Consider the following 25,006-nt stretch of genomic DNA (forward strand, 5'->3'; position numbering starts at 1 on the left):
GTGAATTGAGTGGCTATGAACATTGATGTGGCTGCATCACTGAGGTATGCTAATTTTAAGTCCTTTGGGTATAAACCAAGGGATGGGACAACTGGGTCAAAAGGTGGATCCATTCCAAGTTATCTGAGGAATCTCCACACTGCTTTCCAGAGTGGCTGCACCAATTTGCAACTCCACCAGCAATGTAAGTGTGCCTTTTTCCCTACTCCACACCAACATCTATAATTTTTTGTGTTCTTGATAATAGCCATTCTAACTGGAATAAGATGAAATCTTAGAATTATTTTAATTTGCATTTCTCTAATTACTAGAGATGTTGAACACTTTTTCATATATTTTATTAATCACCTCTATGTCTTCTTCTGTAAAGTGTCTGTCCAGTCCTTGACCCATCTAGCTCTTGATTTATTACACTTAGGATCAGAAAACTACAGAGGAAAAACACCCCACAACAACTATGCTCATTTTATGTGGATAACACATCCACTAATTTAGTGAACATATGTAACTATTTTTAATACATTACACTTGAATTCTACCTTATTTCCAGCTTAATAAAGGAAATCCCCAAACAGGTGCCTATGAATCCCTTCCTTCTTAAACCAGAATCCAAGGCACCCTGAAAAGCCATCGACTTAAGATCACGCAAACCTGTCCCTGGCCAACAGGAGGCTCTTAGGTTGGAAGAACTACAGAAAAATAATTCATAACTTCTGATACCCAGGAAAAAATCCTCTTCATATTTAACATGAATCATTTGCATTATAAACCTTTCCTGCAGGTGCGATAGGGAGTATTTATCATAAAAAACTGCATGGTTGTGTCACAAAACTGGACATTAAAAGCACCCTAATTTCTTTATGAAAAAGCTGACTTAAGATTTGTGTGGATCCAAATCTTGTGAACCCACTTAGTGTGGTATATGAAAGGTATTTCTGTGACAGTGAGATGATCAATTTATTCAATGTGATGCATTTGGAGTTTGTAATCATTATCTCAGGTTTAAAATATTGGTCTCCCTCCTTCATTCAACAATCCACAAACAAATGAGTGAAGTTTGTGATGTTTGTTATCCTTGCCTTTAAATGCTATGAATGTTAGATTTCTGATTCTATATGGTAATTTTATGTTCTCAGTGCTAGGTTTCCTTGTGAATTGTTTTGATTAAATTTTAGCAGAACCAGACTTTGTACATAAACCTGGCATCTTAGACATTTTCCATATGAGCATCTGATTCTTAAAAGCAAGGCAAGAAAGCAATTCTTTAGAGTTTATAGAATAATAAAGACCTTGGAGACAGAGCCTTAGAATCAGATATAGTGGGTTCAAATCCTGGTTCTATCAATTTCTGCTTTGACCTTGAGCAATTTTATAAATGCTCTGAGCCTCTTGTTTATCATCTGTAAACAGACTGTGGAATCAGACCAATACCATTTCTTGTGCAGAAATGCCATGAGGATCAAATTAAATATTATATATAAACAGATCACTTAGCGTAAGTGCCTGAATCGGTACCAAGGACTAGAAAGTGGGTAGTTCCATGTACCAAGGAAGAATTGATAATCGTGAGTGATTAAAAACATTTTCTGGTTAAAGGGAAAGTGGGACAATTGAAGCAGCATCAGTATGATATGAAATTCTGCAAAATAGAGTGCACAAGAAATTCACTGGAAGTGCTGACCAAGGCACCAAAGAGCCTTCTAGAAGGGACTGCAAAAATGGTCTTTATTCCATCCAACAGGTCCAGCTCCTCTAATAAAATGGTAAAATTACTAACTCAAAGCTTTATCTAAATGAGTCTTGGATGGGTGTGTACTTCCCATTTGTAGATGGCCCTAGTAATTATTTGCTTTTATGGGGCTTATGGTGTGTCCCCTAAGTAAATATTTCAAGATCATCTGAATAACACTTTCTCATTATATAAACCTAGACACTGATACAGGTTGCCAACTTGTCTGTGGGCCAATATTGTGGCCCAAGTGCATGTCCAGTGGACACAGGTGTAATACCAGAAATTTTACTTTTTGTTCTCTCTCATGTGGTCATTTGAAATCCTTTGATAATTGTGCTTCTCTTCTGTGGATCATTTACTTATTTATAAAGTGGGGATAAAAAATGGCTCCCAAACTGGACACTTTACAGAAAAAAACTTCTAGGTGATTAATAAATATATGAAAAAGTGTTCAACATCTCTAGTAATTAGAGAAATGCAAATTAAAACAATTCTAAGATTTCATCTTATTCCAATTAGAATGGCTATTATCAAGAACACAAAAAATTATAGATGTTGGTGTGGGTGTAGGGAAAAAGGCACACTTTTACATTGCTGGTGGAGTTGCAAATTGGTGCAGCCAGTCTGGAAAGCAGTGTGGAGTTCCTCAGATAACTTGGAATGGATCCACCTTTTGACCCAGTTGTCCCATCCCTTGGTTTATACCCAAAGGACTTAAAATTAGCATACTACAGTGATGCAGCCACATCAATGTTTATAGCCACTCAATTCACAATAGCTAGATTGTGGAACCAACCTAGATGCCCTTCAACAGATAAATGGATAATGAAACTGTGGTATATATACACAATGGAATATTATTCAGTCATAAAGAAGAATAATATTATGGCATTTAAAATAAATGGATGGAATTGGAGAATATCATACTGAGTGAAATAAGCCAATCCCCAAAAACCGAAGGCCAAATGTTTTCCCTGATAAGTGGATGATGACATATAATGGGGGTAAGAGGGGTGGGAAGTGAGAGAAGAATGGAGGAACTTTAGATTACATAGAAGGAAATGAGAGGGAGGGGGTATGAAAAATGGTGGAATGAGACAGACATCATTACCCTGTGTACATGTATGATTACACAAATGGTTTGAATCTACATCATTTACAACCATAGAAATGAAATGATGTAACCCATTTGTGTACAATGAATCAAAATGCAGTCTGTAAAAAATAAATTTTTTAAAAATGACTCCCACATCAAAGGTCTGGCTCAATGATTTCATATAATATGGATTGAGTGAGGAGAAAGTTTTCTGGCTCAATAAATATTGTCAAATGACAAATTTAGTTTAGAGACCATAACTGGCTTTTATTTTAATGAATTGGGCTACACCTCATTCTATAAAACAGAATGAGTGTTCCAATGAGCTGAGGAGAGCAGGGTGGCTTTATAAAGAGCTGACGAGAGCAGAAACTGAGAGTAAGAAGGTAGGTCATTTCGAAGTTACTCTAGTGTAAAGGCTAAAATAGAGGGGACTTCCATGTCATGCTGGCTAACACTGGCCAGTCTGAAGATTCATCTTCTTCTCCGACTTCCTGGAAGGTCAGATAAACAACTTAGTTCCAGCCTGGGAAAGTGGAACATCAGAATGAGCGACTCCATTTTGGTTCAGTTTGTTGGACCCAGCTCTGGAGTCAGTTCTAACCAATGGCCTCCTGTAACTTTATTTAACACTATTCTTTATTATTTATAGACTATGTCTCTATAGCTTTGTATTGCCAAAAGCACATTAATTCTGCCTTCTCCTTACTTCGTAGGAATATTTATGGCAATGGAAATAAACCATTTTTTAAAAAAATAAGTTTAAATGGGCTGAATCAACCCATGTTTCTGTTATTGTTATTCTTTTATGTCTATTTAGGGTTCAATGGCTAAGGGAAATTACAGGCTTTACGGAGAAACTCATGTATTTTGTTTTCTTTTTTGTGGAGTTGTAACCAAATGTTGATTCACATGATATATATTTCAGTGTGCTGCTATAATTACTTTCCAGAAAGTAAACAAAAGATAATTGATGAATGCTATTTAAATAATAAATCAGAAGTCTAACTTTACTTTGGAGTTACATTAGAGCAAAAATTAAAATATGCATAGTTAATTCCAGTAAATTCATATGAGATGATGATAAATAAAAATGTTTTCTACTTCTTTTCTTTTTTTTTTTTTTTTTTTTTTGTTACTGGGGATTGAACCCAGAGGGGCTTAACCACTGAGCCACATCCCCAGTCCTCTTTTTTATATTTTATTTAGAGACAGGGTCTTGCTGAGTTGCTTAGGGTCTCACTAAGTTGCTGAGGCAGGCTTTGAACTCACGATCCTCCTGCCTCAGCCTCCTAGCCCCTGGAATTACAGGCGTGCTCCCCAGGGCTCAGCTTCCTTTCATAGTCTTGGTTCTATCTCAAAGTCTGGACTCTGTCTGTTTGAAGTTTCCCCTTTTTTTGTGGTCAGTGATCCTGCCTGCTCCAAGACACAGGTCACCACACTTCTCTAGGTGTCTGCTTCTTCATGAGAAACACAGGACAGAAATGGGATCTGCTTCATGGAGTTCATGTGTGCATGGAACTCAGATGAGATGCCACACTCAAAGAAAGAGAGAGGATGTTCAGTAAGTGTCACGTGGCCAATAACTTTATTATCCAATAACATATTATGCTGAATTTCTTCTAATTATCTTAACATAAAAGATCTGATCACATTCTATAATTTATTTCACGTTTAGCATCTAGCATCGAACATTTAAGAAACATTTGAACACATTTCTCCAAAAAGAAGTAACATACATAATCCAAAAACAATTAGTGAAAATTCCTAGTTCTTTTTCTTGTTGTTGTTTTTTTCACCTTGAGAGTGAAATTGTGCATTCAGCATTTTACCTCCTGATTTTGAGTCATACACACACGGTGATCCCCAAGCACCCAAAATAGAATTAATACCTTCCCTTAAAGTGATGCTGATTTTGCATGCTAAATATCTCTTCTGAATCAGTTATTTTCATTTTAAAGTTACTCTAAATGTCCAATTTAAAAGCTGCCCAAACAAATTTTGTAATCTACAAGAAAATCTAGAACTTCAATTATAAAAAGTTATGATCTTTTTATAATCTTGATTTCCAATATTTACTATTTTTAAACTACCAATATCATCACAAAATATATAATTACATATATTTCATATATTGGAAAATACATTTACTGATGCTAACTTCAGGTAGAAAATGTCAGAAAATTCTTGAAAGATGATTTTTTTTTTATTGTAAACAAATGGGATACATGTTGTTTCTCTGTTTGTACATGGCGTAAAGGCATACCATTTGTGTAATCATAAATTTACATAGAGTAATGCTGCTTGATTCATTTAGTTATTTTTTCCCTTCCCCCCACCCCTCCCACCCCTCTTTTCCCTCTATACAGTCCTTCCTTCCTCCATTCTTGCCCCCCTCCCTAACCCTAACTCTAACCCTAACACTAACCCCTCCCACCCCCCATTATGTGTCATCATCCACTTATTAGCGATAGAAAGATGATTTTTAACCTTTTTTTATCACCAAAAGTGACAGATGAGTGTCCATGAAAAATATGAGCTTTACAAAAGTACAAGGTTTAGGAAATTAACTGTATAAGGAAGAATACACAAAAGGCAGAAGGGATGGCCAGAGTCTCAGGAAGAGTGACACCCTTGGCAAACCTTCACAAAACTGTAGATCAGGTTCATTGACATGAAACCTAGACCTAAAAATATGGCCTTCCAATGGAGGCAAGTTAATTTAGACACAGGCAATTATGATGGGTTTGCCTTCCATTCAGCACCATCTGTTATGGTTTGCATGTGAGGTGTCCCCCAAAAGCTCACATGTGAGACAATGAAGGAAGGGTCAGAGGAGAAATTATTGGGTTGTGAGTTTCTTAACCCAAGCAGTGAATAATCCTTGAGGGGGATTAATTGCAGTGGTAGGGCGTGGCTGGAGGAGGTGGGAATTGGGGCGTGGCTTTGGGGTACATATTTTGTATCTGGAGAGTGGACTCTCTCTCTCTCTCTCTCTCTCTCTCTCTCTCTCTGCTTCCTGATGATGTGAGCTGCTTCCCTCTGCCACGCTCTTCCGCCATGATGTTCAGCCTCCCTTGAGCCCTGAGGAATGGAGCCAGCCTTCTATGGATGAGGACCCCTGAAACCATGAGCTTCAAATAAACCTTTCCTCCTCTCTAATTGTGCTGGTCAGATCATTTAGTCACAGCAGCGAAAAAGCTGACTAAAACACCATCCAAGTGAAGCAAAGGGATCTGGGTAAAGATGGACAGCAGAGGAGAAAGGGAATGAAAGGCAAGGCTTTTATTGACTCAAACCAGGTATGTCTCAAAAGATAGTCATCTTGTCAGGAAATGCTGCTAAGCAACTACAGTACAGCTTCTCAAGTGAGGTGGGCACAGGGAGGGGTGTGTGTGAAATGTGGGGGGCTGAAAACTGGAAATCATACTGTTGGTGAGCTTCAGAAAAATAATGCAACTGTGACGAAAGAACCATGTTTAGAGTGGTATTCATAAACATACTGAGAGTGGAAAATTATCAATGACTGAGTTTAAAAAGTTGAAAAATAGGGCTGGGGTTGTGGCTCAGTAGTAGAGCACTCGCCTCGCACGTGTGAGGCACTGGGTTTGATTCTCAGCACCGCATATAAATAAAAATAAAATGAAGTTCCATCGACAACTAAGAAAATATTTTTAAAAAGGTTGAAAAGTATTACCTTCATAAGTAGTTTATCCCAAATGAATGCCTTCTTCTTTAATAATGGTTTTAGCTATTGAAATATTTAACCTTAAATGAAGGCATCAATTGCTTTCAGACATTTGCTATTTCAATGAATTATACATATTAGACAATTTAATCACAGTCGTAACCAGGAACTTCTGACTTACCAGAATGTAGAGTAAGCTAACTTCACGTGCACGTGCACACAGACACACGCAGGTGCACACACAGGTCAGTTTTTTTGCTGCTGTGACCAAAAGGCCTGACAAGAACAATAGAGGAGGAAAAGTTTATTTGGGGGGCTCACATTTTCAGCGGTCTCAGTCCACTGATGGCAGACTGCACTCCTTGGGGCCTGAGGTGAGGCAGAACATTGTGGCCGAAGAACACGGCAGAGGAAAGCAGCTGGGGACGTGGCACCAGGAAGCTGAAAGCTCCCTCAACAAGGACCAAAATCTATGCCCCAAGGACACTCCTTCAACCACCTCCCTCCTCCAGCCACACCCTTCCTGTCTACAGTTATGACTCAGTTAATCCTATCAGGGGATTAATTCACTGATTGGGTTAAAGTTCTCATAACCCAATCATTTCATCTCTGATCCTTTCTTGCATCGTCTCACACAAGAGCTTTCGGGGGACACCTAATATCTAAACCATAACAGACTCCATGTTTGCCCAGAAATAAAAGGTTTTTTATTGTTATCTGTTGCATTAGCTTTTTGTTTTCCATTATGGACTTTCAAGGATTTCTAATCCTATCGAGCCCACCCCTGGCCCCAAGTCACCCCAATAGAAAGGACTAAATATGGACCTTTCTCCAAACCAATAAAACCAAAATCATAAAAAGCAACAGCTCCCTTTAGCCTCACTCCCTGGTAAGCTCTACCTTCTGGGAGGTGGATGCCACTCCCTCCAAGTGAGTCAAGGGTTGAGATGAACATTCCTGACCTGTCTTCTCTGTAAATGTTCTTCTTTTGTGGCAAAGGAACAAGTTCTTCCGAGCCTCTTTGATGAACCCAAATGATAGGAGTGAAATCAACTATCCCATGCACAAAATAAGATAAACACAGAAATTCACAATTTACAGACACCACTGAGAGAACATTAAAAGGCCTCTTTGTTTCTAGTACAAGGCACTCTCTCTTCCTGAAAGCAAGGGCTCTATGAAATATAAAAACACTCTCTCTGATATGCTTCAGTACATTGACAGAAGGAAGATAAACTGTTGAGTGATGTCAGGAACCCAGAGATTAGACAACATACTGCATTGAACTTTAACTTTCAGGGTATTTGCCAAACATAAGTGACCTTGAACTTTTTTTTAAAAATGTTTTTATTAGTGGCTTATAGTTATAAATAATATTGAGGTTCATTCCGACATACTCATACATACATAGAGTATAGTTGGCTCCACTTCAGTCCTCACTCTACCCTATCCCTCCCTTCACCCTTTTCCTATTCCCCCTCCTCTACTCTACTGGACTTCCTTCCATTTATTTACAGTTTTATGAATTGTTAAATAGTGCTTTATAGATATGCATAGAGGTGAAATTCACCATGGCACATTCATATATGAACACAGCATAATTCGGTCAATTTCCTATTTCATTCTGCAGTTCTTCCTTTTTCCCATTTATTCTCCCTCCCCCTCAATCCCCCTCTTCTGCTCTACTGACCTCCCTTCTATTTCCATGGGATTTCCACCCCCATCCCTTATTTTAGTTTAGCTTATTTTTTAAATGCGTTTTTAGGGGCAGAAGAAAAGACCAAAGTAATTTGTGCAGAGAGACAGGCCAGGGATGGAGAGCATCTCAAGAATTTGTCCAATAAAATCAAGTCAACAAACATTTCAGTTGAATGATGAGCTAGAAATGAACCTTTTCATCCCCAGTAGACTGAGATGAAAATTGCCTGACTTGAAATGTTGCTAAACAATCCTGGTTAAAAATTCCTTTTGAGAATTCCTAAACATAAACCAGCTCTTTTGCAGCCTGAATTCACAAGATAGGATGATGTGAAAATTTTCAAGCCCTGAGTTTGGTTTAAAATGATAATGACTTGGTGCTGGAGGTATGCCTCAGCAATAGAGCATGTGCCTAGGATGTTCCAGGTACTGGGTTCCATCCCCAGCACACACATTCATATGCATGCACACGGATGTACATGCATGCACATGCACACACACACACACACTTACAATGTCTGGACTCATATTTCTGTAGGGCATTTGGACAAAAGAAACAAATCCTTTCCAGAGGAACCCACCTTCATCTCAAGAGTTCAAAGGATTCTCTCAGATTAAAATCCAAGCCCATAGTCAGTCAATTGATCAATCACAAATAATATGGAAATATGTTAACAGGAGACTGAAAACCAGTGGCAGATTTAAAATGTGAAACTTCAAGACAAATACTCCAGTTAAAAGACAAATATTTGAAAATAAATCCAGCCCACTGTTGTGTATAAGAAATTCATCTAAAAGGCTGTGTGCAGACAGGGTACAGGTGACACAGCCAGGTGGTCACCACTCTCAGTTTCCTTAGCACTCGGATCTGTTGGAGCCATGAGTTCTCCTCACCCTCTGATTCTGTCCTTTGGTTGTATCATAGTTTTCTTTTTTCATTTTCAGATAATGCCTCAGATTTCTCCAGGGGTCTCTCTTCCCCTCTCCTCAGGCTTCTAAGCATCTCTCTAGGTAGGTCTCAAAGGGTGTCCCTGATAAGCTGGATCAAAATCACCATGGTGACTTATGAAAACAGAGTTTCCTTGAAAACTGTTCTTCCTTCATGTTTTCATGGTTTCAATAGTTACCTTATTCCAGACTCTTCCTTTGTCTGCTTACCTGAATTGCTGCTCTATACCTTTTCCTAGGGGGCACTTCCCCTGAGACAGCTGTCAATCTGATGCCAGCTGGACCATCAATCATCTTAGTTAAAATATAAAAGTCATATGTGATGTATCCCCTTTCAATAATAGATCTAATTATTCACTACTCTCTTATTATTTTCCTCTAAAATAATTACTTATTTTTGCTCTGTTTTTATTGCTTTCTCCTTAAGTACAAACCTCGTTTCTTTAAACCTGGATTATTACAACAATTAGTTTTCCTGCTTGAATTTTCTCTTCTATAATCTGCCTAGCACACTGCCTCCAGAGTGGTTCTCCTTAAACACCAGTTCATCATATCCTAAGAACCTCAAAACCCTCATATTGAACCTTGACTTCTGTAACAAGTTGGGTTCAAACTTTCTGTCAAGCTCTTCAATTCTTTCAAAATACTCCCACCCTCATGGTGGCTTCCTTTTTATTGCCCACATTCTCCTCTTCAGACACAATCCTCAAGCGATGCAATCATAGGATACACTATTTTATTGTATTTAAATTTATTTTGTGCAGTTCTAGCTGTACTTCCCCTGCCCCTAAGTGAAAACTCAGGAATCTTCCATAATTTCAACAGTGACTATCAACCAATTACAACTTTGTTATTTCAGGTTTCAATTTAATAATTAAAACAGAAAGGACTACAGGATAATCAAAACTCTAAGCTTACTTTAAAGTTTGAGTGAGCTTGAAGGTCAAAAGTGGTTGACTTCTTCTCTCTTCCTTTAGCTCTTCTCCTGCCTCAACTTGCTGAATTCCTAAACCAAATTCCTGAACCACAAAGGACTAAAGCAAGTGGGAGGGGGAAAGAGGCCAGGGGTTGGGGGTGGGGAGGCAGGAAAGTTTGAACTTGATCAACATTATCTTAATGACCAAGCATCATCATTTTTTAGCCTAAGCAGTGTTTAAAACTCACTATCTCTTTGTTTTAGTCAGTTTTTTCATTGCTGAAATAAAAAGACTGGACAAGAACAATTTTAGAAGAAAAGTTTATTTGGGGGCTCATATTTTCAAAGGATTCTGTTATGGTTTGGATATTAGGTAGGAGAAATGATTGGGTCATGAGAGCCTTAACCTAATCTGTGAATTAATCCCATGATGGGGTTAACTGAGTGGTAACAAAAGGCGAGTAGATTGTGACTGCAGGACTTGGGTCATTGGGGGCCTGCCTTTGGGTATATATTTGGTGAGCTGAGCTTAGTTTTTCACTCAGCTGCCTGATCATCATGTGAGCCACTTCCTTCTACCACATTCTTCCACCATGATGTTCTGCCTTACCTCCAGTGCCAAGGAATGGAGTCTGCTGTCTGTGGATTGTGATCCCTGAAACTATGAGCCCCCAAATACACTTTTCCTCCTCTACAGTTGTTCTGGTTGGGTCTTTTAGTCACAGAAGTGAAAACGCTGACTGAAACAGGTTCAGTCCATAGATGGCTGACTATTCCTCAGGCCTGAGGTGAGGCAGAACATCATGGTGGAAGTGTGCGACATGGGGACATGGCACTAGGAGCCCCAAAGGCATGCCCCCAATGACCCACCTCCTCCAGCCACATCCTACCTGCCTACAGTCATCCTTGGTTAATCCTTTTCAGGGGATTAATTGATTGATTGGGTTGAGGTTCTCATAACCCAATCATTCCATTTCTAAACCTTCTTCTATTGTATCACATATGAGCTTTTGGTGGACACCTAATAACTAAACCATAACACTCTTATAGATACTATGTTATCTTTTAATAACTGTTACAAATACCTGAGATAATCAACTTAAAAAGTTATTGTGGCTCATGGGTTTGGGTTTTCAGACCATGATCAACTGACCCTGTTGTTGTTGGGCTGTAGTAAAATAACTCATCATAACAGGAGCACATGGTGGAAGAGGCTGCTCACCTTGTAGTAGCTGGGAAACAAAGAGTGGAAGAAGAGGGACTTGGGTCCCAATATCCCCTTCAAGGACATGCCCCCAGTGATCTAACTTACTTCCACTAAGCCCCACCACCCTAAAGTCCCACAACTTTCTAATAGTGCCACATGCTGAGAACCAATCCTTCAATACTTGGGTTTTTGAGGGACATTCAAGATCCAAACTATAGCAGATATGTTCAAGAATTTTTGTCTCTAACCATTAATCTGAAGTGGCCTTGGTGGAGGTGAACACATCTCTATTTAGACTGTTTATTACTGCTTCCTTTTCTCCTAAAACAGCAGTATAATCTTTGGCCCTTTGTAGACAAAACTTGAAAAAGACTCCTTATCTCTCTCTCAAAAATGCTCCATATCCAGGAGAAATTATTAAACAATCTTTGCTCCACAAACTCCTGAAGTGCAGTTTGTTTCTACTTCAGAAACTCCTCCATTATTCTGATGCCAACCTCTCTTCTTTAGATTTCTCAGGTGACAGTCAGACATGGGCCTGCTGAGTCTACGGTCAACCCCATACCACAGGGGATGCACACCATGTTCTCTGAGTAGTCATAAGGTGCTGATCCCCACCTTAGGGGACCCATAAATCAACAGGAGCTCTCTCCAGACTTTCAACCCTTCTTTCCAAAATTATCAACCTTTCCTACCTTTGACAAGGTGGACCTCCTTTGGAAACTCTTCATAAAGTCTAGTCTCTTTGTAGAATTTACTCTGTACTTTGGTGACTCAGCCCAAAATTATATTTCAGTTTTTTGTTCCAAATGCTGAATGATTTTTCATCTCCATGTCTTTATTTATGTTGTTCATTTCTCTGGAATCACCATCTATTCTCCAATTTGCTCATCCAAATCTGAGCTCTCCTGCCAAGTATCAAAGCATACCTCCCATCTGGTCCATGACACCTTGCCTGGCTTTCTTCTGGAGCCTAAATTCCCTTTATTAATTTCTGTTATCAATATATGAAGTTTTGCCCTTAGTGTTTCCTTTTCATGGAATACAAATGTAGCCACCTTAATGAGACAGATTGCTCAGGAAGGGGTTCCTTGGTAGAACATGTCTTAGCATACAGGAGGCCCTGGGTTCAATTCCCAGAACTAAAAATCAAAACAAACAAAAACCTGAGAGAGAAAAGGGGGCGGGGAGGGAGACAGACAGACAGACAGTGTGACTTATGGCCCACAGACTTGATCGTATGTGAAATATGAAGATATATCTCAAAAATGTGCTGACCCTAAAGGGAGCGTATGGGCCTAAGAAAAATAGGACAAAGAGAGGTAAGTATTTGGCATGCACATTCAGGTTCAATAAATTTCTGTGAATGAATGCTTACCACCTAGAAGAGGGAAGGAAATATTAGGATAAAGCTTGTGTTTCTATATACTGAATATTTCAAACATTCACTTTTTAAAAACATTTGAACAGAAAGAAGAACTAGAAAACTCTTGCTTAAATTCAGCATTTCTTTTTTGTCAGATTTATTGAGGTGTAATTGACAAATAAAAATTGTATATTTGAATACATCTTAAATAGACTGAGCTCTCTATTAAAGTGGAGGGGCCAGAAAACATGTATCATTCATATGTATATATATATATATATATAATAAAATCACAAATAAAGTGAAGAGCTGCCTTTGCCTATACATTTATCAACTCAAAATTTATGACACTGTGTTTAAATACTTTGTACAACACTATTTTTCACGACACTTGCAAATTATCATTAACCACCAATGCAGGGACCAACTTTAAAATACAGACATTGATTAATTTACAGAGCACTGGTTATCTTATGCTTTAATGACTGTTTGGATTTACATACCAATTATAATGTGCACTATTTATGTCTATGTTCTTCATCTTGTCACTTTTTATTTGAGCAGAGAAAATTGCTGGGATGAAATATTTTTTTAAATTGATCGTCTAGTAAAAAAACTTAAAGACAAAGATCCTCTCAATTAATATCTATCATATATATTACATATAGTATATATTAATCTACTATTATGCTCATCTATTACTTTAAGCAAAACTGATTTCCTGAAAAAAAAATGGAATACTCTAAACCCAGGTGGAAATACATAGTTAGAAAATATTCTGTAGGTCATTACTAAAATTGTAAGCTATGGCATAGTTGTAACAAGTTAAAATAAACAGAGAATCATGATCTTTACCAGATACAAAACCCATAGATGTGGTTTCTCAAAAACTGTGGGATATCAATATCAACGTCTTATTAATTCTTGAGAGTTATGAAGTCGTTCCTATACTCAGTTTGTGAGAATATAGAAATATATTCACAAAATAGGTGACATTTTAGTATTTATTTTGTACACAAATCTCAGTGGCTAAGTTGTAGTGGTTGCGAGAACTAGAATGACTTCAACATTCTAGTTCATATTAACAACTTAAAAAGCTTCATAAGAAAAATGTATATGTTTTGAGAGATTCCACTAAATTCTATTTATTCCATCAACCAAGGTAATCATAAAAATCAATAGTGAATTTGTCATTTTGAATAGGCTTACCCAGGAAGTTACATGAGGGATCATTTTTCTGTCTTACTTAGTTGAATCAACCTATATTTATCTTTGTTTTGTCTTCAGTTTAAAAATAATTGTAACAATAGAAAAAGCCCTGAAATGGAAATCCAGGAGATAAATTCGGGTGTCAGGTTTACTATGGTGCCCTTGAATAAGTCATTAAGACTCTCAGGGTGTTCAGTGTCTTCATTTGCAGATGGACATAAAAATATCTGCCTTGTTTATCTCATGAAGTTGATTAAGGCTCAAATAAGCAATTTGAAAAGTATCATTGCCTGAGATGGGTACAGGGATGGATCACAGATCTAGGACAAAGTTCAAGGTCAATTCTGCCATAGCCAATAGTTCATTTTTAGTTAAATCCCTTTTGAGTCAATTTCTTCTTCCACTAAATGAGGCAGCTGATTTGTAAAGTTTTCCATTCTGTGAGTCTGTGATCTTGTACTGAAAAAACTCATGATAAAATTCTATAACATGGTTTTGCTTCCTATGAAAGTAACACATACTCATTAGGTGCTCATGATTAATTTTAGACTCTGTCTTGTAAATAAAGAAAGTCATCCATGATTTGACACCTGCAGGCTTACATCCCTTATGAAACAAGGTGTGGTGTTAATCGAATAACTATGTAGGTGAATGTAAAATGTCAAATGTAGGAAAGTGGCAGTCATAAAGAATTGTAAGAATCATTATGTGGTATGAGATCTGACCATGAAACTAACTTAGGAAAGAATCTGCCCTTGAAATAAAGAAAAACAGAGTCTGTGCTCCATTATTTCAAGTCCTTGTCAAAAATCCTCACAATCCATAGATGGCAACCAAATGAGAAGTATAGCTGCCCTTCTCTGGCAGTTTGTTACCCTTTTAATTACTTGTTCTTCGTGCTAAGTGTGGATTTGGTGTACACCACAACTAAACATAGAACAGCCCATAGGTTAGGCCTCATAAGCTTCTTGCTGTGAGCACTGTGTAAGCAGAAATTTTCATCTGTGTTTTTCATTGATGGATCCCAAACACCCAGTGCATAGCAAACATTGAAAAAAATATGCATCACACAGATGGACTGACTTCTTTTCATTTTCTACCCAGAATAGGTAAGTTATACTCTTTATAGAATTATTATCAACTTATCTTTATATCATTAACTTGATTCCATAAAAAAGAAGCAAACCACAAGAATTTAGCCAAAGGTTGCCCTAATGAAAGGTAGTTTTGTGTGACAGAAAACAACCAACCTAAATGCTTGAAGCCTATTTGTGGTCGCTTTAAAATAATTTGAATTAGAAGTCATGTTTCTCCTTAATGTAAAACTACTAAATAAACAGGAGAAACTCAAAGGCTGAGGAATTATTCTTTTTCTAATACTAAACAGAGTACTTCAGAAAATAGAAGAAAAAAATCTACATAGAGTTTATAAAATGGGATTAAAAATACACAAAAAAGAAAAAGAGCTATTAATAACTATGCCTCTTGTGTTTCTTCCTTTAAAAACTCCAAACAGTGTGGTCTGTTTTGTGCCCACATCAAAGCTAGCCAACGTACTGCGAATAAGAAACGAAGGCTCCATTCAATATCTCCCTCCTGATGTCTAAACGCATTTTGCAAAAATGTTCTTTGAATCAACAACAAACTTAGAAAACCAGAAACAGAACAGGAAGATAAACCCACAAGTGAAAATAACCATGACATGGCCACGCCCCCTTCCAGTATTCTCCAAAACATTTTTCTTCCCAGATGAACACAGTAAGTCAAAGAGCCCTATTTTTAATGCATGAGGCTTGGTTGTGGCACAAACAGATCAATGAGCAATCTCTTGTCTTCAGGAAAACATGAGCCCATGATCCAAATTATGTAAGCTTTTAAAATAGCACGTCTGGCACAGAAATCCTCAGAAAGAAAGGATGCGTGAAACCGTGAGCAAAGGTTTCCAAGACAGGAAAGTCTCTATGAGAAGATTTTTAAAGAAACGGAAGAGGAAGGGGTAATGCATATATGGGCTCATCATTTCTCAGTATTCTCAGGTTATTTCTCCTCTACCTAGCTATGCAAGAGCTCAAATTAAAAAGGAAGGGAAATAATTGAAAGGTACCAAGGCTAGCTTGAAAATTTCCTACTGAAAAGAAAGAAAATAATAAATCCAGAAACAAAGGGAAGTAAGGAGAAAAAAAAAAAAAAAAACACTGTTTACACAGGTGAGCTAGATAGAGCTTGGTAGCGTCTGCCAGCCATAGGATCAGTTGTGATGCTATTACTCACAAAGAGAATTTCAAATTAGGTTTTGTCCTGTGTTACTGATGAAATTCCCATGCAATTTCTTAGGAGTCCTTAATAAAGATTTATATCACTTTTTAATTATTACTAAGTGTCATTTATTCCATGCATAGAGACAGTTTTTATTGTCTATTTTTATATTGGCAGCCCTGGTAGAGATAGGCCTGTATGAAGCAAGAAAACCAGGTTTTAGGATTACTAGCAACAACAACAAAAAGAAATGAATCCAGAAGAAGAAAATCATATTCCAATACTGCTCCTTGTTCTATTTTCTGAGAATATCCTTACATAAGAAGATGGAGCACAGCCATTATAGGAAACAGCATAGAGTTTCCTTGTAAAGTGAACAATAGCAAACTCATCTCTGGGTATATTTTCAAAGGAAAATGAAATCGGTAAGACAAAGATATATCTGCCCTAAATGCTCACTGCAGTTTTATTCACAATAACCAAGATATGGAATAAACCAGTATGTTTATCAATAGATGAACAGATAAAGAAATGTGATATAGATATAAATGGAATACCATTTAGTCTTCAAAGAGGACATTTTATCTGGAGATCTATTGTAAAATATGATGAGTATAATGAAAAATAACCTTCTACACTTGAAAATTGCCTAGAGAGTAGATCTTAAATGTTCTCACTACAGAAGATCTTAAGTGTGTGAGGTGATGGTTAATTAGCTTGATTTAATCAGTTTGCGATGTGGACATGTAACCGAGCATACCTGAGACACCATAAATAAGTACATTGTGTTCTCAGCTTCAACAGATGGACTTCTGGAGCTCAACCGTTCAACTTGGAGACTGATGGTTCCCTTGACAACTCTTTCCCAAAGCTAGGCATCACGCTGCTTCATTTTCCTCTAAAGGTTAAAGTTAGTCATTAGAAGGTCTCATGAATCCCTCCTGAGTTATGATTAAATGTGACCAAATTCCGAGCACTGTTGGCCTGAGTAATGCCTCCCACCTAGATTCATGGGCATTGAAATTGCCAACAATAGTGACTCAAGGTTACTTCCATTACAAATTTGGTCTTTTAAAAAAAAAAAAAAAATTACTATGATGCTTTCCCTAGATAATGACACACATAAAAAGTGTTCTCCCTGATTAACAATGGCATTTGTCTTGTAGCTGGTGCCAGTAAGGGAAGGATAGGGCCAGTACCGCGACAGAGATCTCTTCTAAAAACAGAATACAGTACAGCTCATTCTTCCAGGGGAAACTAGATGATGAGTGTGTTGATGTCTTTTCAAAACAATCCGCTGAATGCTCTTAGATCCTGGACCCTGATTACTGGCTGACCTATATATTTTTGGCAATTGAAGTGCCCTACAGGGCCTGATGATTTGACAGGCATTTAAGGTCCACAGTTAAGATGAATTTGAAAAAGCCGAGATAAGCAGACTAATTTCCTACAAAAGTATTTTCCTCTGATCTTTGAAATGGCACAGAGTCTACGTCAGTGGATTATTTCAAGCGAGGAAAAGTTTGCCTTATAAAGACTGCCAGTGTAAACAATTGATCCTCTAGCCCGTCACACGAGCCAGATGAAGCACACTCTGCTGGCAGCAGTAGTGACTCACCTACCTAGAGAGCTGAGAGAGGACAAACTGACATAGTAGATCACATTTCCTGAGTAACTTGTTATCTGTTTCTAATGTATGTGGTTGACATAAAGGTATTATGAAGATCCAATAAGACAATACAGTCTACTGCAGTCGCGGGCAGGATCATTCCCGTTTCGATAGAAGCACATTCTACGTATTACTCAGATGGCGTAAAGGAATGTAGAAGAAAAAGATTCATTTTTTTTTGTCACTTCAGTTTTAGACTAAAATATCTCTAAGAAGATCAAAAGTATTATAATATCATCTACTTGGAATTTTGATTTTTATAAACAAATATGTCAAAAATCATTTTGTTAACAGCAAAGTAATAGGAAAGGGAAGGTGACATCTGAAATATTTATTATTTCTAGAAGACTCAGTCTGCTCACTGGGCTTCCTTGGTAGATATGTAATTACCTTTTTAGAGAAATGAAAGGAGTTTAGGTAATAGGTTAAAAACAAGGAGACTAAGACTGAAAGGGAACCAGACCTAGCATCTACTTAATCTCCTTGCACTGATATCATCAATTAGGACACTGAAATGATGCTAAGTCCCCCTTAGATGGCATGCTCATACAAATAAGGGAGATGGACATTTGCAAAATAATTATATACCACTGACCAACAGTTTCTGTGTAATTTATTGCCTTTGGTCATCGTAACAACTTTGCAACATAAGTACTATTAGCACTAATAGGAAACTGAGCCCAATAAAGATCATGAAATCAGTGGGAAGCAAAGGTGGGAGCTAATGACAAAGTACTGGTCCATTTCACTGCACCTCAGTGCCTTCTGGAAAGTTGAATCCTACAACATCCCTGCTATTAAAAAAAAAAATTCATTTTTCCAATTTTCTGATTGTTAAGCAATTAAGCTGAAACTTAACCAACCAGAGGGAAAAACTGTCTCACGGTCACATACCTGTGGTGGAGTCAATGGTAAAGAGGGATGACAGGTCCCCTGGAGTGAGTTCATAAGCCACTGTGCCATATATCCCAGAATCCCTGTCCATGGCGTGGACATTGATGATCTCGGTGCCCGGCTGGGTCTGGCCACTGATGCTTGTCACATAGGTCAATGGGTCAAACACAGGATGATTGTCATTCACATCGTCTAGTTCCACACGAACAAAAGCTTGGGCACTGAGTCCACCCTGTAGGATGAATGAGCAGTGATGAATGAGCGAACGCTGGCATAAAGAATAATCAATAATGATCCTGCAGTAGACCTCTGAAACAAGAAATTATCAATGCACATATGCAAACATGCACATCTATGCCCTCACATGCATACACATAGACTAGAATATCTAAGAATACCAAAAGTATTGTAATATAATATTATCTACTTGGAATATAATATTATCTACACACATACATATGGATATTTCATTTTACTTTTAATCCTGACATGAGTTCCTATGTGATGGCATGTATTCATACTTCAGTGCCAATTCTTAAAGAGGAATGCGATTACCATTAAAGGAGCTCATAAGCAAAAATTTCAGAATAGAGGCCAAAGGTATTTAGTGAAAGATTTTCTGATGTCTGAAACAAAATTAAAATCACTTTTATCTCTAAAATAATCTTGACGTGAATTTAGTAAGTGCCAAGGAAAAGGGGTGAAGGAGTATCAGAGGCAGATATTCCAGTGGAAATATCACTCCAAGGTATGAATGATTTGAGTGTAGACATATATGAAGAGGCAGACTTCAGTTATCTGGAAGATTAAAAAGCAGAGGAAAGGTACAAAGGTACAAAGGCCCCGTGGCAGGAGGGCAGTGTGCCCTCTGTGACCTGTTCAGGAACAGAAAGGGAGGCAATGGGGCTGATGTCAGGCAGGGGCAGGTCATTTCAAATATATAGACATATATGTTTGTATGTGTGTGTGTGTGTGTGTGTGTGTATATATATATATATATATATATATATATATATATAATTTTTTTTTCCTCCCCATCCTGGAGATTCAAGTCAGGGCCTCATGCACTTTAGGTAAGTGCTCTACCACTGAGCTACACACTTACAGGGTCTTGCTAAATTGACCAGGCTGCCCTTGAACTTGCAATCCTCTGCCTCCATCTCCAAAGCAGCTAGGATTACAGGTGTGCACTACCACACCCAGCTTGCCTTGGCTCTTAACTCTTGTCCCAGATGCAGTGCTCAGAACAGACTGGAGGACAGCAGGGGTGGAAGAAAGGTCCCAGTGAGGATGCTCATGGTACACCAAGCCAGGAGTGGACTGTGGCTCCAACAAGGAGAGGAGCGGTGAAGGAACTTATTCCCTCTCCTTGGGGGCACAACCGCTTTGAATTCTGAATTTTTCAGGCTTGAGAAGGGTGATACACAGCACAAAGCAGTGAGAAATGGATCCCGGACGGTTGATTTTGTGTTCCTCTGAGTAAAACCAAAGAGAAGGGGAGCAAACAAAATAGAAGAACATTGCCCCCTGCAATTTTTCCTTTTTTATTAAAGTACAACATCTGTTTCTACTTTCAGTCCCCATTTTCCATTGCTATCTGGTACATTTTGACACTTTCCAGTTTTGACAAAAATCCTTGGTAAGTCACAGCAGCCTGGATTTCCTCACTTATTTATCCTCCCCTCTTTTTTTCCCCCCTTTTGTTCTTTTTGTTCCATTTTCCTGCTGTGGCAGGGAGGCACTGAGCAAAGAGGAACAAGAATGACAGTGAAGAAGGTTTGGCACGAGACAAAAAGAGGGCTGCCGCCGCTGTGCGGATAGAGAGGCGCATGCGTGGAGGGCGAGGCAAGGCAAGAAAGACGGTATTGTTCGGGGCGAGGTTGACAATGAATTTGGAAATGGCTCTTATAATTCTGAGGTCCATGTATACCAGACTTTGGGGGCTAAAAAGGAATTGAGAAATAAATCTTTAGAAACTGATTTTTCCATGTTCCGGGTTCAGTCAAGTGCCAGAGCCCTCCCTGCCAGTTACCAATTTGAACAGGAGAGGGGAGGACTAGTTATGCTTGTAATAGAACGATGCTCACCCATCCTTCTGGTCTGTGTGCGGACAACGCAGATGGGCCTCCACCTTCAGCAAAGTTAAATAACCTGCAGGTGTCTGGGTAGGTGCAGGAAGAGGGGGCCACAGACTGACTATAAGCAAGCAGAAAATCCATAACATGGACACACACTCTATCTACATTTCCTCCAAACAGCCGCCTTCTCAGTAGAGTTTTCCCTTCCTCTCTGGTTTCTCCTCAAGTTCAAGAAATCACTTGGGCTAAAGAGGTGCTGAGAAAACAGATAAGCAAAGTACCAAAGAGTGAGAAAAACATGAAGAAATGAACATTTCTCTACCCTAAGATCCTCAAGAACAAAGATCTGAATTCCAAGAGCATCCTCAATTGGGCAATGCTGTAAAAAAATTAGCAAATGTCAGACAAAGTGATTGAACTTGTTGTCACAGAAGTTTGCAAAGAAAATAGAGATCTCAGTCTCCCTTTTTTTACAAATTCATTTTTTTTACCTGCTGAATTCATCAAAGGGGGTACTTTCCTTTTTAAATAACCATTTAGGTATGTTTTTTGGTGTAGCTTACATATTTTTAAAAAATTGTTATAATCTCCCTTTTTAAGGTTTTTGTGGGTTTCCTCCTATCACAGATAAGAAATTGAAGCACAGAGCTTTGTGACTTGCTCCAGGTAAAGGAGACTATAAATAGCACATCTGCAACTAGAACAAAGATTCAACTATCCTCAAAGCCCTTGGTGACTTCTTTTTTAAACTGAGGTTCTTTAATTCTGCTGTGGCATAAATTCTACCTTTCCTGTAAGACTTGTTTAAAGACTATACTAAGGATTGGGCTTTGCAAGGACTTGAACTTAGAGAATAAAAGGAAAGCAGAGTCCCTGTTTTTAAGGAACTCACAGTCTATAAGACAGACTGGGTGTCACTAGGTCTGTGGTAGAACAGAACAATCTAGAGCCAAGAGACTGGGTTCAGTGCCTGGTCTGGCTGTGCCAGCAACCAGGCCTTGAGAAAGTCAGACAGTCCAAGGTCAAGTCACCTCTTCCCTGAAGCTGGACCATCTGCAGGCCTGTCACTGAAATGAGTGGCATGATACAAACAAAAGCATTTGTAATGGCTAATCATCGTCAAATATAAGATGTTACAAGCTAAATAATTGGGGTCAGAGAGATTTGTCTTGGAGATTTGACTTTCCATTTTGGAAAGGTAACAGTGCATAGTAGGGTCTGGGATGACAAGAGCAACAAAATAGGTGAACAGGCCACACTTAGAAGGATTTGAAGAACATGATTAGCTTCGTGTAATTTCAAATAAGTTTTGTCACCAGATGAGTTTTTAAAACTTCTCCTTTTAAGGACTGGGAAGCAATTCAGATGCAGAGGCACAATCTGCCCAAGTTGTGAGCACCGGATCAGAGACCACTTCAACCCTGAAGGCATCCTTCAAATACTGAGAAAGATAGGCTGCATTCTAACTGCTGCAGAGAAGCGGAACTTGGTTGTGGTTGCAGGGAGACTGTCACGCACCTGGGTTGAGGCATGTTGCTCTAGTGCAGAGCTGAGCCAGGGAGGGCCAACTTGTCACCACCCCCAACCCCGTGAAGGCCTGGGCTGGTGCAGATTCCAGCTCCACACAGCAAGGCAGGTGGAACCCCAAGCATCCAGGATCCCACTGACCTCAACCTCCCGCTTCCCCACTATCAGCAGAAAAACAGGAAGTGGCGCAGACCTGAGTGGGATTAAGCTAACTAATAGCATTAGTACTTTTCCAGACCCTGATTAGTATAAATTTGGACAAAAGCATTGACCCAAGTGCTATATAAACCCCTAGACCAGCACATGCAGGCAGCAACCCTATTGGGATCCCCTCTTGCTCCTGCAAGAGTTCTGTTTCTATTTTTCACACTTGACTAAATCCTGCTCCTATCACTCTTGCCTTGTTTTGTCCCATGAATTTACTTCTTCAGATTTGCCAAACAAGAACCTGGAAAGACATTTCCAGGTGTGAGCTATTGGGGTCTGTCGCAACACTGGAGGGCATGACCCACCACTTGGAGGTCAACATACCACGGGATAGTAGTGAAGAAGAATCAGGCTTTGTCGGCTGAGACTTTCGGAGTTGACCAGCTGATATTAACAGGTAGCCCCTGCTGTGATTAGCTGCTCACACTGGAAGAGGCTTTCTCAGCTGCAGAGACCTTTAGCTTACACAGACTACACCCACCAACAGAAGCCGAGAATGGAGTTTGGTCTCAAACTTGATTTCACCTTCAGTAAAAAAATGTGGTGTGCATGCCCTCAATACAAATCTTTCTATTTGTTAATAAATCATGTGTCTATTTGCTGTGCTGATATATTATTTATATTAAAAATATCACAAAAATAAAATATAAAAGGATAAAAGCCAAATACTAATTTTTGTCCCTAAACTCCCACATGGCACTATTGCTGGCATTAGTGAAGTGATGTGATCGAATCTATGTTTTAGAAAGAGACACCTGGGTAGTAAGGAAGAGATGTATTTTTAAAAAATTATTAAATAAAGAAACTCTTTAGTCAAATAGGTAGAGAAATGCCAAATTCACCAAGTCAGTTGGGTTCTTTTTCTCAGAACTTCTCGCAGAGCCTTCTGTATGCACATTTCTAGAGGGAATGAACACTGCAGTGTTTTGGAGAAACCCAGTCCTGGTGTATGAGAACCAGCTACCAAAGGTAGAAGTGCCATGAGATGAAAGAAACGGGCAGAGGGATCCAAGGTAGCACAAGGTGCAATTTACTGGGGACTTACGGAAAGAAGCCTTTCTTCAGCAAGGGTAGATCCTCATACCCTGAGACAAGAGGAAGGGATTTATATACTAAGCTAGACAAAAGAGGGCTGCTGCCAACTGGAATGTCCTTGGCCTTCCTCAAGAACTATTTACATGTCCAAAGTCAGTTGAAATGCAGTTTGTGTGTCAGTGGCCAGTATACTAGATGCTTGGCCAACTGTGAACAACTTTGTTTGTCTTACAGGCATTGGGATGATGCTACAAACAAGATGGCTGTGGTCACGACAAGCTGTATCCCTACACCCACTCCTCTTTCTGGAACACTGATCCCTGTTTGAAAGGTGCATGTTGGGAAATCAGTATCCCACTGAACACTGTGAGGAAAGCTGATCTAAACTCATTTCCTCTATCCCCTTACAGAGCCACTTCCCTAGGCCATGTTACAAAACTTCTGTCCAGCAGATGGAAACTTCAGATAAATAGCATCATGAGAGACGGAGCCAGAACTACCCAGCTGAGCCACTTCCAGACTCCTGGCCTTTAGAAACTACATGAGATAATCAATGGTTGTTGTTTTAAGCTTAAATTCAGGAATAACTTGTTATACATAAATAGGTAACTAATAATGTCTCATGCGTGAATATTTATTATCATTTTTTTACCTTTTCTCTTTCCACCAAGTCAGAGATAACTTTGATTTAATCATTTGATTTTTTAAATTACAAGAAGCAACTCCTAAGCAACCTACCCGAATCCCAATGCCCTCAAATTATGCTGTGATAGGCAGGAGTACTTGGGGAAAACTCCAGGCTTGAAAGCAAACAATGTCTCTGAAGCCAGGAGGTTGCCTGGGGGCAGTCAGCAGATATGGAAAATTTTCTGCTGTTATTTCTACTTTGGCAATTGTCTACTCTCTATTCTCTTTGTTCTTGCCTTCTGGGACTCCTGAAGAGCAGAATATTAATATCTATTCTTCACATCTCTTAGTTTGTGTGAGCCGTGGTTTGCATCCTAGTGAACTTTCTATGTCAATGTGTTCCAGTCTTAAGTTTTATGAACAAAGGTGAAGAAAAATGAGGGTTCAGCTTAGTAAAGAGAAAGCAGTAATTTGGGGTGTCAACAAAGCCAAGCAGAGCAGCACTCAAAGAATATTTTTAAATTCACTGAAAGGTTGAATAAATTAAAAATGAATGAATTGATAATGCCAGGATATAGCACACCTGAAAACCTGTTGATAAAAGCAACTTTATTGGAAAGATAGGGAAGGAAGAATCCATCAAAAAAAATTCATAAGTGAGGAAACAAGGACAACTATTTTAAATAGATTTACCATGGAAGAGAAAAAAAGGAATAAAATGATTTTCTAAGAAAGTATATGAAATTAGAGTTTGTTTTTTTTCTAAGATTATTAAAGAGATTATTATAAGGCTTTGTAGTGCTTATGGGAGTCAGTCAAAAGAGTTTAAGACATTAATAAGGCAGGTAATAGA

At 38.6% G+C, this 25,006-nt stretch overlaps 1 protein-coding gene across 2 annotated transcripts in view; it reads right to left on the reverse strand.

The window, feature by feature from the left end:
* The window catches only part of Dchs2 (dachsous cadherin-related 2), a 257,300-nt gene that overhangs the window by 101,638 nt on the left and 130,656 nt on the right, over positions 1–25,006 (reverse strand). For both annotated transcript variants that reach the window (XM_047567605.1, XM_047567604.1), the window contains exon 3: positions 18,680–18,911. In XM_047567605.1, the coding sequence (XP_047423561.1) occupies positions 18,680–18,911 (232 nt within the window). The remainder of the gene's footprint in view (positions 1–18,679; positions 18,912–25,006) is intronic.

The sequence above is a fragment of the Sciurus carolinensis genome, chromosome 10 (assembly GCF_902686445.1).
Source record: "Sciurus carolinensis chromosome 10, mSciCar1.2, whole genome shotgun sequence".
Classification (NCBI taxonomy): Eukaryota; Metazoa; Chordata; class Mammalia; order Rodentia; family Sciuridae; genus Sciurus; species Sciurus carolinensis.